The 14,500-nt window shown below is 41.9% G+C and overlaps 2 protein-coding genes across 2 annotated transcripts; both read right to left on the bottom strand.

Annotated features, from left to right (window-relative positions):
• Positions 1 to 2,930: 2,930 nt before the first annotated feature.
• LOC115814224 (heat shock protein beta-1-like) lies at positions 2,931 to 3,847 on the bottom strand. Its single transcript, XM_030776974.1, has 3 exons — positions 3,481 to 3,847; positions 3,168 to 3,231; positions 2,931 to 3,069 (listed from the first exon to the last, which is right to left on the bottom strand). The coding sequence occupies exons 1-3, from the start codon at positions 3,845 to 3,847 to the stop codon at positions 2,931 to 2,933; spliced, it is 570 nt and encodes a 189-aa protein (XP_030632834.1).
• Positions 3,848 to 8,592: 4,745 nt separating this feature from the next.
• Positions 8,593 to 13,561, bottom strand: camkk1b (calcium/calmodulin-dependent protein kinase kinase 1, alpha b). The gene is made up of 15 exons (XM_030777592.1): positions 13,265 to 13,561; positions 12,990 to 13,037; positions 12,810 to 12,863; positions 12,561 to 12,612; positions 12,284 to 12,454; positions 11,315 to 11,336; positions 11,113 to 11,201; positions 10,799 to 10,998; positions 10,476 to 10,529; positions 10,148 to 10,221; positions 9,670 to 9,757; positions 9,418 to 9,546; positions 9,212 to 9,315; positions 8,794 to 8,841; positions 8,593 to 8,662 (listed from the first exon to the last, which is right to left on the bottom strand). Exons 1-15 carry the CDS (start codon positions 13,559 to 13,561, stop codon positions 8,593 to 8,595), a joined length of 1,500 nt encoding a protein of 499 aa, XP_030633452.1.
• Positions 13,562 to 14,500: the final 939 nt, after the last annotated feature.

Here is a 14,500-nt window from a genome sequence, read left to right as displayed (position 1 = left end):
GAGGAAAACAAGGAGTCATGTTTTGATAGAATATGGTCTTATTATAGAAATTATAGAAAAAAAGATAATATTGCCTGTCTTTGTGAGGGAGACAGTGGTTTATCCATAGGATTTCAATCATTTTCCATTTTGGTTGAGGGGTTTTGTCAGGGAGATTAATGTTGCCATGGGAGAGCACTGGTCTCTTCCATAGAGATAACGATTAAGGTTCTTGTTCTTGACACTTTCACACTTCTCTCAAACTGCCATATGTTAATTTTATGAGACATCAGGGTTATCTGTCAGTGTTCTGGAAGGCTACAAAATAGTTCACGTGTCACATTCACCACGGTAAACAGAGGATACCTCAAATGTAATAAATATCATTCGTGACTCAGAGACATAAATACTTTATAGATCTTCTTTAGTATTCCTAATGTTATATCATGAAGAGCTGTAATATTCCAAATTGTTTTGGCTGAGTGACATCTCATTAAAAGTTTCAGTGGTCACTGTGCAAGGAAGCACAACAACCTGAAACCAACCATGAATACCATCAGTTAAAAATGATTTACGAGTGAAATTTGTTTGTTAGAGGAGCTTAATCCACCTGCACATGGACCTTGCCAAACAAATGGCATAACTGTTCCTAAAGAGGAAAGTACGAATGCGGGACACCACAGGCACACAAAGATAGACAGGGCAAACAAATGTGTGTAAATAAGAAGAAAATAAAAACCTAATTTCAGCGACTGGGCAGAGGCCAGTGGGGTTGGTTACTCCATTGTGAATTTCATTGTTTGACATTATTATAATGTGTTTGAATTGTCACAGCCTGCACCTCCCATTTTGTTTTGTTCTGTCTTTGTGCTCCTGCTCTGTCTGTCTCCGCCCCTCACCTGTTCCTGTTTGTCCCGATTATTAACCTTGTTAATTTGAACCAATCCTGTTTTGCCCTGTTTAGTTTCCCTCTGTATTTAGGCCCTTGTGTTTCCTTGTCCTTTGTCTATCGTTGTTTGTGTATTTTGCGCACTGTCATGCTACACCTTTTGTTATTAGTTTGCACTGTACTTTGGTCTTCATTTTAAGTAAAGCCTTCTGTTTGTCACCGTCAACCATCGTGTCTTGCACTTGGGTCCTGTGCCACACCGCCAGCGTGACAGAACGATAGACCCAACAAGGACCCAGCAAGACACTCCTGTCTCCCGGGCAGAGACGGTTCCAGCTCCTGACCTGGGTGCGGCGGGGCTCCCTCTCTCGGTAGGTTCTCCAGCCCCTAACCCGGGGGGGGAATTTTTTGGGGGGGGGCTCCCAGCCCTAGACCCAGGCACCACATGGACTGTGGTGCTGGGCCCAACCATCTCTAGGGCTGTGTCCGCTCCTGGGTCTCCTGTCTCTGCCACCCTGAATCCCCGGAATCCCCTTCAAGCAGTGACTCCGAAGGCTCCATGGAGGGTGCGCTGCCCAGCGCGAGGAATGCGCTGCCTGGCGCACCATGGAGGGTGCGCTGCCCAGCGCGAGGAATGCGCTGCCTGGCGCACCATGGAGGATGCGCTGCCCAGCGCGAGGAATGCGCTGCCCGGCGCACCATGGAGAGTGCGCTGCCCAGCGCGAGGAATGCGCTGCCTGGCGCACCCTGGAGGATGCGCTGCCCAGCGCGAGGAATGCGCTGCCCGGCGCACCATGGAGAGTGCGCTGCCCAGCGCGAGGAATGCGCTGCCCGGCGCACCATGGAGAGTGCGCTGCCCAGCGCGAGGAATGCGCTGCCCAGCGCGAGGAATGCGCTGCCTGGCGCACCCTGGAGGATGCGCTGCCTGGCGCACCCTGGAGGATGCGCTGCCCAGCGCGAGGAATGCGCTGCCCGGCGCACCCTGGAGGATGCGCTGTCCTGCCCTGTTCCCGAGGCCGCTTTCCCGGCCCAGGTCAGCTCCCATGCTGACGCCCTGTCCTGGTCAGCTCCCATGCTGACGCCCTGTCCAGGTCAGCTCCCATGCTGACGCCCTGTCCAGGTCAGCTCCCATGCTGACGCCCTGTCCAGGTCAGCTCCCATGCTGACGCCCTGTCCTGGTCAGCTCCCATGCTGACGCCCTGTCCTGGTCAGCTCCCATGCTGACGCCCTGTCCTGTTCCCGAGGCCCTTTCCCCGATCCAGCTCAGCCCTCTAGCCATCGTCGAGGCTGTTTTGAAGTCTGCCCCGTTCCTGTTCTTCTGCCAGTTTGAAAGTCTGTTCCAGCCAACCCCTCACCTGCTCGGCCGCAGAGGGGGCCCGTCGGCTGCAGCACCTTCGGTCATCCCTCTGTGCGCCCCCCCACCCACCCGGTCTGTTCTGGACTTTGTTTTTCTTTTGGGCCGTCTGGGAGCCGCCCCTTAAGGGGGGGGCTCTGTCACAGCCTGCACCTCCCATTTTGTTTTGTTCTGTCTTTGTGCTCCTGCTCTGTCTGTCTCCGCCCCTCACCTGTTCCTGTTTGTCCCGATTATTAACCTTGTTAATTTGAACCAATCCTGTTTTGCCCTGTTTAGTTTCCCTCTGTATTTAGGCCCTTGTGTTTCCTTGTCCTTTGTCTATCGTTGTTTGTGTATTTTGCGCACTGTCATGCTACACCTTTTGTTATTAGTTTGCACTGTACTTTGGTCTTCATTTTAAGTAAAGCCTTCTGTTTGTCACCGTCAACCATCGTGTCTTGCACTTGGGTCCTGTGCCACACCGCCAGCGTGACATGAATGTAAGGCCTGACCAAACTCTTCCAAAGTCTCGACAAAAGAAAAAAAAAATTCCACACACAACTCTTTTTTTTTTTTTAATTAAAATTTTATTCGTCTCCAACGGTTGGTCTGCCATGCAATTTCAAGCTTCATGCTTCAGGCTGTAGAGTATTTGCTCAAACTTGACTGGTTCTACAAAAGATAACAATAATGCTTTTTCCGTGTTCAGATGAAATTCACATCTTTGCTTTATTTCTTTACTTTGGAGACGGGAATAGACACCTCATTCCCCTGCATGGCAGGTCTGGGAAGGGGTGCCTCGATGGTCAGTACTCCTTCAGGAGAAAGGGAGGCGTTCACCTTTTCGGAGTCCACACCAGGAGGGAGTCTGCAGTAAAGACAGACAACAACAACGCACTTAACTTTCATTACAACTACCACCAAACAGCACACACATTTTGTTCGTAAAGAGTTTGTGAGACTTACGTATATTTCCTTGTGAAACTTCTGGAAACAAAACCATGTTCATCTCTTCGCTCCTCGTGTTGTCCTGTAGACACATATTTTTCAGTAAGTGTTTGTTGATGTAGTGTACATCTATGTTTAACAGTGCGTGGAGACTTTGAAGGGGAAGATGTAGATATTCCGTATGTGCCTCATCAAGGTATTTAAGGATGATGAGGGTTTCATTGAACACCAAAATATCATGTTCTGCGCCAAGATATCGTGTTAGAAACACTGCTGTGTTACTGTATCATTTGTGACAAAATGTAAAGTGCTGTATTTATTCAATGCTCACCAATGATTTCTACCATCCCATCCTTGGTTCTGACCACCAACTCATCAGGGGAGAACTGGTTGACATCCAGGCCAATCCTCCAGTGATCACGAGTCTGCTTCACCTCAGACATGCCGCTGCCGAGCTGACGAGCCAGGGCCCGGCCGTAAGGACCCTGCGAGAACGGGCCGAGGAAACCTCCATCCATGGTGGAGCCGGGTGGGCGGAGGTAACCAGGCCAGTGGGTGCCCGACCAGGGTTGAAATTCATCGAGCAGGGCTGGCATGCCGAAAGCCTGGTCGAAGAGCCGGCTTCCATGTTGCCAGTCCCGGAAAGGATCCCAGCTGGGTTGGCGCAGCATCGTGAATGGGATGCGTCTCTCGCTCATTGATGCAAGGCAAAGCTGTTGGACTCTTCTCTCTCACGCTCGGTGAAGTGAAGGTGAGAATGCTTGCCAGCAGTGGGCTTTATAAACCTCTTGATTACACCCCCCCTCCAACCCACCCTCCACCCCACCCCTCCCAGACACCCCGCACCTCCACCCTTAGGGGACTTCTACTAGACATTTATAGAATGGTCCAGAGAGCCTGTTGACAATCTGAGCAAAAAGCCGAACCCTAACGCAGGTGTCTGACAATGGTAATCTCCATCCACAGCTTGCTGTCTCATTGCGGAATCCCTCCCCCCTTTTTGTTAAAACTTCTCCCGTTGCAAGGATTTCCAGACAGTCCGACTCAGCAGAACAGGAGGCGCTGCTGTATGGGTTTCCATGTAAGTTCCTGTGCTTCCACAGCTGTTTCTCAGAATGAAATAAATAGGATTAGGTGTACTGTATGTCAACAGTAGACTTGTATGAGTTTCAAAGTATTTAAACAACGAACCAACCCGAATGACATGCCTACCGGAAGGCCTTCCCACTGCTTCAAAAGCTTTAGAGGGCTTTTCTTTCATACATGTATGGAACATGTATGGTTTAAACCTGAGCTGGATGTATTTATACCCATGTAACAAATGTACCATACAGCAGGAGGGGGTCACTGAGAGATTTGTAGGAGGGGGAACATAGAGACCCAAATACTCCCTGCATTTGTCATGCAATTGTATTTGTTGAATTCAGTGAGTGAAAAATGTTAGAATAATTCCACATTTGCCTTTGAACTACAGACCACGAATCTGGAGCTCTTCTGGATGAGGATTTTGAAAATATTTAGGTTACATCTGTCTCAGCTAAAATGTATTTTGTAACATAAAAATGTCCTCTCTATGTGTTACAGTAGCTGTAATTTATAAATGGAAAGGAGCAAGATTTGCATGCAAACATAAATAAAGCACAGATCAAGTCAAGCACGAGCACTTCAAATATAAATATAACCAACTTCAAGGTTTGCTGCCTTCACTATGCCTACTACTGTGAAGGTAGATAGTGAAAACTGTTGAAATCACTCATGTCTGCTAAGTAGCAACTTTGATGAAAGATTCTTCAGAGGCATCAGTCCAATTATGAGCTAAGTTCAGAAAATGTAAAAACAATTAACTGGTTTGTTGTGAACTTTATCCACTATTGTGTTCCATCAAAAGTCACCTTGACAACTGTCCACAAGAGTATTCTTAGCACATATGAAGAGCAGAACAGAATGTCCAGATATAAGCACTTAATACATACCACTCCACAGTAGATTGCATTGACAGCCGTGGAAATAATCAAATAAAGGCTTGTGTGTCAACTCTAAAGTTGGAAAAGTTCTTTAGTGTGTAATCGGAGAGATACAGTGTGCCCATCCAGGAAAGCATGACAGTAGCAGGGCCATGAACATTAGCAGTAATCTCCCTCTCATGAGTTCCACATGCTGAGTACACAGATAGCAGCTGCTTAAATGACATGGCAGAGGACAGACTGCACATAGTTCCAGCACATGGGTAAACTGTATAAAAGTAACATGTACAGTCCCTGGGGAATGCTGAAGCATACCACCGCAGAAATTGGATATTATGCAGTAAATTATGACAATACTGATGTTCTTTCTTTCTTTCTTTCTTTCTTTCTTTCTTTCTTTCTTTCTTTCTTTTTAGACATTTCTTAAGGAACACTGTGGAAATTGAGCAAGAGCTTGTAGAATAATGGTATACATACTCAGCGGCTCATAGAGTGTTCCAAGAAAATAATCACATCAAGAAACTTTGATCAAAACATTATTTGTTGAAAATCGCCCAGGAAGTTGGTCATAACTTGAAGGTCATATTAAATGATATTCAATCAAACCACATCAAATATGGGATAACTTACTGTCAGAGCTCAGGGTTGGTAGGCACTAGTACATTTAGTACAGACTCTCCAAGCACAGTAACTGAAACTGCAGCTGGGACAAACCCGGTGTATGCTTTGATGAAACTATAGTAGCAAACACTTTCCTCCTGGCTACAAATAGAAGTCGCTATAGGAGCTGTAAGGAACTTGAGGAAAGATAGTGTAGATGTTAAGATACTGGTCCCTCCGGTGAACTAAGACGTACTGACTGAAAAGTAAACACAATATACTGCTTAAGTCATGAGACACACCAGAAAAGAGTGAATGTGTCTCTTTTTCTCTTGTTTTTCTCGTTACTCTTTTTTCCTTCGCATGTTGAGTCAGTTTTGATTGTAAAATATAATGATGTAATCATATTTCAAACTAAAACAAGACAACCTGGGAATATACTCTGGAAAAACAAATGTATCATCACTGGGTTGCCTGGCAACTGTTGCCACAGTAACTGTTGCTTAGAAGCATGCTCTCCACAAGGGAAATTTTGCTGGATATCAGATTGTCCACACACAGCGCAAAATAAAGCTACTGAGGTGAGGGAGATGCCTACACAGTGTGTGTGTGTGTATGTGTGTGTGATGTGTTAAACTATATGAGATCCAGCTGTGAAAATCAAGCTGTGAGCACAGGTGTGCTTGCTGGACAGAGTAAGAGTCTTTGTTCTGGTACTGTGAATGCTGGAAGCAAAATACAAAGCAGATACAATAAAAAAGCAAAAGTCATTTCAATTTAATTGAAAAGGGCACTCAATCCTAATTATACATCCAAGCGGAACGAAGTCCCACTCTGGCTCTCAGAGTCCATTCCACCAATTTTTTGTGTGGTTTCTTTTGGAAATGCACCTCTTTCTCCATAATCCAACTGTTCTTCTGCTGTTTGTCATAAAAAAAGTCTTGGGAGGGGGGACTGAAATACCCCTTACAGTGTTCGTGTTGAAGAGTGCTGTACAGAGGGGGTTAAAAGATAAGCAAACATTTTCCATTCCTCATCATGTCACTCATATGACTCATGACAAGGCAATGAGATAAATGACTCCCTCTGCACTTAATCAGGATCAACTCCTCTATTCTTGCCATGGTCAAGGGCTGGCATGCATGACTAAAGCATGTGTGCTGTCCACACATGTCCAGCTGAACATGTTCCTAATAACATGACAGCTTCCGTATATAAAGTTAGCTCAGGGCAAATACACTCAAATCAAACAAATAAGAAATTAGTATTATAACAAAATTTGATGATTGCTTTGATTAGTAATCTAATGTTCTAACTCTTTGATGCAGATGCAGAATCTGTGAGTAGGTTTTTAAAGGCAGCACATTGAGTGATACTTGGTTGACTCATCTGTCATAGTTCAGATATAATATGAAAGATGTGAATAGTTAAGTGTTTAAATGATTGTATGTGTTCCAGAGTATGATGTCTGATATTTATATGTTACATCTATCACCTTTCATTCACACATGTAGTTAAGGCATAACAGACTCTGTCGGTCCATCAGCAGATTAGTAAACATTGTGATCATTATATTATATTACGGTGTGAAAACAATACTTGATTATTTGCTGCTTTGTCATAAACACTCGCTGAAACATTTTGAAAACATTCAGTTCTTTTATCAAAGCCTGACCTTTTACATTTTGAAAACGAAAAAGAACTTAAAATATGTCACTACACAACCAAGCAACAGTACCAGGTCTCCATCCAGATAGACACCATCCTCAAGAGGGCAGTAAAGTGGTTCTGTAAAAGGAGCACCTATTATATCACAGTTTATGTGTTATCAGTGTAGTCTATAAATATCTTCAAAAATCAAACGGGCAGTCAAATCAAGCAAGCAATCAAACTGACTAAAACCTACAACAATAGTTATAATGCTATGTCAAAGTTCTATTATTTCAGTGCACTGAAACATACTCACAGAAGAATTTATTCCATGTTGCAATATCACCATTGATCATAAACAAAGTTTTATTTGTTGGCTAAGCAGATACAACGTACCAGTGGATGATGTCGGATATTATTTATTTATTTTGGGCAATATTCAGCTGCATGTGAACAAGAGCCCGTTGTAAAATAAATCACTCCATAGACAAAGGTTATAAGGTATCATTATCAGAGCCATACTGTTCAATATTTATAAATGGACACATTTCAATATTAAATACTGAAGAAGAACAAACAAAAGAACAAACTAATTGCTCAACACGTTTGTTGACCTGAATTGAATGACACATTGCGGACTCTGTCATTCATACTTAAGCACCTTTGCTAAGGTGGCTAAGGCTTTTATATCTCCTAATTTTTAAGCAACAGTGGTTTCTTAATTTAACTCTTCAAACTGACCATTTTTAACTCAAAGTGTTTTTATATGGAGGTAAAGCTTTACCTTTGGCACATTCTTTATAAAGGGAAGATTACACTATACGTGAGGTTGTACCGGAACATAGTAAAAGTGTATATGTATGAATGATCTCCGTAAAGAGGCCACTATCTACATAATCAGTATGTTTGGTATACCCTCAACACAGTACACAGTACCTACAATATAAGACAGTCTATTTTCACCAAATATTTAAACATGATTCAACATTTGCCTGGGCATAGCATCCCAAAGAATCAGTTACACAAAGGATTCCTGATCTTGATTTCAAACACTCAAGTCTTCTGTAAGACTCTCTCTCTCTACCTCTGAGACTGTGGCCAAAGTACTATGACAAACATTACACACCATTTGATGAAAATTCATATATTATAGTGAATTAGACTCTGGAGGAAGGCATGGGTGGGTGCTGCCTGACAAGTTGAATGTATGAAAATTGATTTAAGTATCCTCAGGTAAACGCCTCGTCTTCATGCAGGTCTTCCAGCTCTCCTTCCCTGCTTCCCTCTTTACTACATGCTCTGTTCAGAACAGAAAGAGAGACAACAGTAAGTTAGTCAGGAAAAGACAAAAAAAAAACGCAGCTAAGGGGATGAAACTGTATTTCCAAGGATATGTATACAACACAATGTATGTTCAAAAGTCATTATACCTTAGAGATGGATGAAGCTTTGCAGAGGAGCCAAGGAGCAATGTATCCCTGCAGTAAACAAGCCAAAAGAGTTGGTCATACAATTCTTAGTCAGTTATATTCAATTTAGTCAGAAGTTATATTCAATTTAGTCAGTTCCTCAAACTGTACATTAAACAAACTTAAATATACAAAATGAATACAGATTTCACACCATATATTTTGACACATTTTCCCCCAGAAAATAAAGCATTAGCCCGTTTAAGGAGACCTACTGAATGAAATAATACATGACACGATAATACATGAAATAATGCTCTGTCTCAAAATTATAAATAGAAATAACTAATAATGAACCTCTTATGAACTGATCACAGTGAAATTCCACAGTCTGTGGTTTTCCAGTTGGTAATGAGAGTGTAATGTACATAGTACTTACGAGAGCAGATTGCCCGGGGCAGACATGGATCTTCCTGGTCGATGGCCAAGGAAGTCAAAGGGATTACTGAAAGAACGCTTGCGTAGCATTGACTTCACCAGTATCTATGAAGGAGAAAAAAAAAAAGCACAAGGATCAGCTCCCTCTTGCCACGCCCACTTAATGCAGGTTAGCCAATCAGAGTGACTTATAGATATAGCTCTTACCACAGCAGACAGGCTGGGGATGAGTTTGACTGAATTCTGCACCTCTTCTTCTGTGACCTCCACTACACTGCAGTGTTCCTCCTCCAGGGGTAATGGCTCTGCGCCATCCACTGTTACCCACAGATGCAACTGCCAAAAAAAAAAGAAACCAAAACTGAACGTGATGAAATCCGCCTTGAAATCCAAGTGCCAAAAGCTGACTGAATCCGAAATCATCGCGGCCCCCTGAGCAGTTGCTTCGTCTTATCTCACCTTGATTTCAGGAATCGTGATTCGTGTTTCAGGATCTTTATCCAACATTTTATCAATAAGGTCTCTTAACCCCTCGCTGACAGCAGGCCTGTAGAGAGAAGGTTTGAATAAAAGGAGCATAACGACTGCCCGCTATTATAAGCCGGTCACTTTCTGCACGGGAAAACCAGTAGACTTTGTCAGCAGCCACCCAACCAAATTTAATTACAAAGATAGAAGGATCTAAGTCATTATGGTTTGTTGTGATGATCAGTTTCCTGTGTGATGTGTATGGACATTATAATATGGCCATTTACCCAAAAACGTAATGCATATAACACATAACCAAAGTTAGGTGTTGAACATCTAAGCGTCTGCTATTATTAAGTGAATATCCAGGTCAAATATGAACATTTAATTCTTAACAATAGAAAGTTTTAATAAGTGTTGCGTGTTGTGATCCAGGTGTTTTAGACTTAGATTTAGCCAGAACACTCACATCTCTGGGAATTCCAAAGGCCAGGTCCTGATCTTATCGTGCAGAGCTAATATGTAGTCATCCATGAAAGGGCACTAGCAAAGAAAATATTTCATGTAGTTCATACAGCAGAGCACCAGAATGCTGTACAGATTAAACATGTAAGAACTATATCACTGATTATGATAGATTAAAAGAAAATTCTGGTAATATCCAGAAACATTCACATACCTTGCATCATAAAGAAACTATAAACAGTATCAAGATATTTTTACTTGTGCATGTTAATGTGTTAGGAAACAAAAGTTTGGGTAACCAGATGTCATAACCTTCTCCTGAAATGACTTACCTTCCCAAAGACCAAACAGTGCAAGGTAATCCCCATGGCCCACACATCTGTGGCCTGGAACACACAAGCACAAACAATGTTCGTTCAGAAGTGAACATACAAATGAACGAATGAACGAATCAATGGATGGATGGATGGATGGATTGATCAATGGATGGATGGATGGATGGATTGATCAATGGATGGATGGATGGATGGATGGATGGATGGATGGATGGATGGATTGATGGATAACAATGTCATAATATTCTGAGGAGATCTGGATTTATACAAATAAATAATTTATTATTTTGCAAATGCAGTGTTAGGTTGGTAATTGGGACCTTGCCACTGAAGCTCTGCTCCTGTTCGGTAAGCATCTCCGGTGCCATAAAGGCAGGGGTCCCAGCACTGCTGGACAGCAGTGCATCATTCCCCACAAACTCATTACTGACACCAAAGTCTGCAATCTTGATATGCCCATCATCTCCAAGCAACAAATTAGAGGGTTTAATGTCTCGGTGGATGATCTTCTGATAGTGCACTGAAAGGAGGCAAACATTTTGGCATGAATTAACATCATCTGCATCTGCCATACATATGGCCAATTTCCAGTTTTAAGCGCCTCCTGGTGAAAATGATTTTGAAAAATACTCACAGTATTCGATACCCAGGATGATGTCTCTGAAGTAAAAACGAGCCTGCTCTTCAGTAAAAGGATTGTCAGTTGGGACTTCCATCACTGGGCTACAAGCACAAAAAAAAAAATCAACAAATCACAAGAAATGAGTACACCCAGCTTTTCTAAAGCTAAACATGTTTGTCATCATTTCATGTACTTAAGAAGGGCATATACTCACCCTTTTGGGACTAGCTCAAAGACTGTGGAACAGAGAAAAAAAGATGAACATCTCGAAACTAATAGTAGTTTTTCTTTCCTTCTATCATCTGTGAAAAACTGTCAAGAATATACAGTACAAGCACAGAAACCTATACATACATACAATGCCATATACACAAATGACTTCAAAATGAAATAAAACAGCAACACAAACAATTAATAAATTATGAATATTAATTTAAAAAAAAAACCTTAATAGGATGTAGGGCAACCACTAGCACCTAGAACTGCTGCACTGTACTTTGGTATAGATCATGCACATTTCCAGAACTGTGCTGGGGGCATGTAACATCATTTGAGTTTTGTTAATGGCGATGAATCTTGGGTACAGTGCCAGAATCTCTTATATATTCAGTTGGGCTGACAGCTGGTGACCCTAGAAACCATGACATCATCAATTGACATCATCTATTTCATATTTATCATGAAACCAGCCAATGACCACCTGTGTCTGGTGGATGGGGCTTCATTATCCTTGAGACAATTACTCATGTCAGGATAGGAGAATTTCAGCATATAATGAAGGAATGGCATATCCAGTACATTCTTCCTGGAATAGCTTGATATTTCATATTAGCTGTTAGAATCCTTCACCATCTGAAAGAGCCCTGAGGCCTGTAGGTTTCTCCTCCTCATCGTTCCCCAATATTCCCTCTCTCATTTGCTGAGAACAGCGTGAAGTATGACCCAAAAATCAACTCTCTTTCAAAGTCACCATGTTCTCTTACTTTAGCCATAGTAACCAGAACATCGGGCGAACAGGCCCACCCAACATGTTCATTAATGATGGAAGTTGCTAGCTTAAGTAATGCCAAATTCAGGGTTTCAGTATATTTTTCACTCTTCATATACTCAGTTGTTTCTTTGAATTTATCAGGTCCATGTATATATGCCCTATGTAAGGGATGTAATGCTGAGACTTACTTACCCATATGGAGATTATCCTCAGCTGGATCGTCAAGCACTTCCACCAGTTTGACAACATTTAAGTGGTCCAGCTTCTTCAGAATGGCAATCTCCTGATAAACTCTGTCCAGAGGCCCAAAGGGCTTTTTCTGGTCATCCTGAGATGGAGTAGACCCTCGAGGAGGGGGTCGCCCTATAACAGAATCACAAAACAATATATAATTTGAACACCATACCAGCATAACCACTCAAATATTCATCTAGGTGATGAGGCTCTCATATAGAAATGTTCTACTCACGTGTGAAACCGTATTGTTTCAGTAACCTTTTTTTGGACACCACCTTCATTGCCTATAAAGGAAATACATATTTTCAACAAACAATGCAATTTGAATCAGAAGAAAAAAAGCTTATCGTTTGACAGAAAACTGATACTATTCATCAATGTTAATGGCTAGGTTTTCAGTATAGTCAACAACACCGACAGAGACTGCAGTGTTTTTTTTTTAATCAAACCAGACAATGAGTACATGTCTGAACATACTCACATAATACTGGTCATCGTCTTCATTATAGGCCAATTTTACCACTCCATATGAGCCCTAAATGAGAAAACACAATCAGTTAAGTATGCATTTTTTAGCCACAATGCCACGTTGCAATATGAAAGTGTGAAAATCAATTCAAATTAAAACCAGAAATTATTAGAACCTCGCAGAGAAACCAACCTTTCCAATCTCATTTTTCAGTTTGTACTGGTTAAGCTGAACACAGTCCTGTGGAGAAAGCACATATAACTAGGTTTACTGTGTAATATCACCAAATGCAATAAAATACAATACACTGGGAAGGTGGTGAATGATTTAAATGTTGTGCGATGACTACATTCAAATAAAACATGAACTGAATATGCAATCTTATGCATGCTCCTCAAGCAGTTGTTTTTATAAATTTGCAGGTTCCCATTTAAAGGCTTTAAACGTTAAATTCATAAACTGCCCACCTCACCATCTGAGATGGAAACACGTTTGGACTCAATGGTGGGTCTTCTTGCTATCCGTGGGGTTGTAGCCCCCTGGTGACTTCCACGTTCCTGGAGTGAGAGCTTCCGGTCAGAGAGGGTGAGTCGATGACGTTGGTTCTTGCCCGACTCTGATCCATCGCTTCTCAGTCTCCCTACCCTGTGTCCGTTTGGAGGGGTTATTCTATTGGCTGCCACATTGATAGCTGCCACCATGTCAGCCAGTTCTGTATGGTATTCAGGGTCCAGTTCTGCCCTGCACATGGTGTTAGTGGTCATTGCAATCTCACTTCAGCCCACGCTAAATGAACAAGTCATCACAAGGTCCCACTTGCTTAGAGGATCCAACAGATCTTCATCATACTGTAACGACAAGATGCAGTTGTTTAATTTGACCTCATTGACTAGCCATTTAACAAGAATGGTTAATAGGCAGTCATTCCTGATTGTTGACAGTAATTCATAATAAGAGTTGATTTCTGTTTGGGTTTTTTGATTTCTATTTCTATTTATTTTCATAAGTGACTGATACATTTAAGTTAAGGTAAGCGCTGCCAAAATCTTATAATTAAAAGTGCCTTACAATCAAAATGGACTTTCATCATTTAGTATATTATGCTGAATCCATTGCACATATTACACCCAGTCATCATGGTACTAAAAATACACACATTAATGCAGAAGACTGCTCGCAACACAACAAATCTCCATCAGTTATGACCAACTTAACCAACCTGTCAAACAGAATGGGACGTTCTGTCAGGTTCTTCTTTAAGGTTTAAACACTGTAGGTTTTGGAAATTTACAACTCAGAATTGCAGAGACAAATCCTGTGAGGTGTTATGTAAATCCCGGAGTCTTCTTCACCGTAAGCCACAGAGCCTTAACCTCAGGGTTAAACGTTTCCTTGTTTACTTTCACTGACAGACTTACTTTCGTCTTTGCAAAAAAATATTTGTGAAAATACAAACAGGAGTCTATGTTACAGAAATATATATTCATTCAGAACAAATGAGGTAGAGGACATCAATTATATTGTAGATTCATTAACTTGTCCAGATAGCAATTTTACACAGCTCCTGTCACCAAGAGAAGAAGCTACTTTAATCGTTGCACCAGCAAAATGTCTGTAGAATACAAAACATAATGTGGGAAAGCATGAATGATAAATAATGATATCCTGAACATTTTGTAATATTGAGCAGTGTACAAAATGAA

The sequence above is a fragment of the Chanos chanos genome, chromosome 6 (genome assembly GCF_902362185.1).
Source record: "Chanos chanos chromosome 6, fChaCha1.1, whole genome shotgun sequence".
NCBI lineage: Eukaryota > Metazoa > Chordata > Actinopteri > Gonorynchiformes > Chanidae > Chanos > Chanos chanos.
The sequence above is the reverse complement of the archived record's forward strand: the minus strand, read 5'-3'. Positions and strand labels throughout refer to the sequence as shown.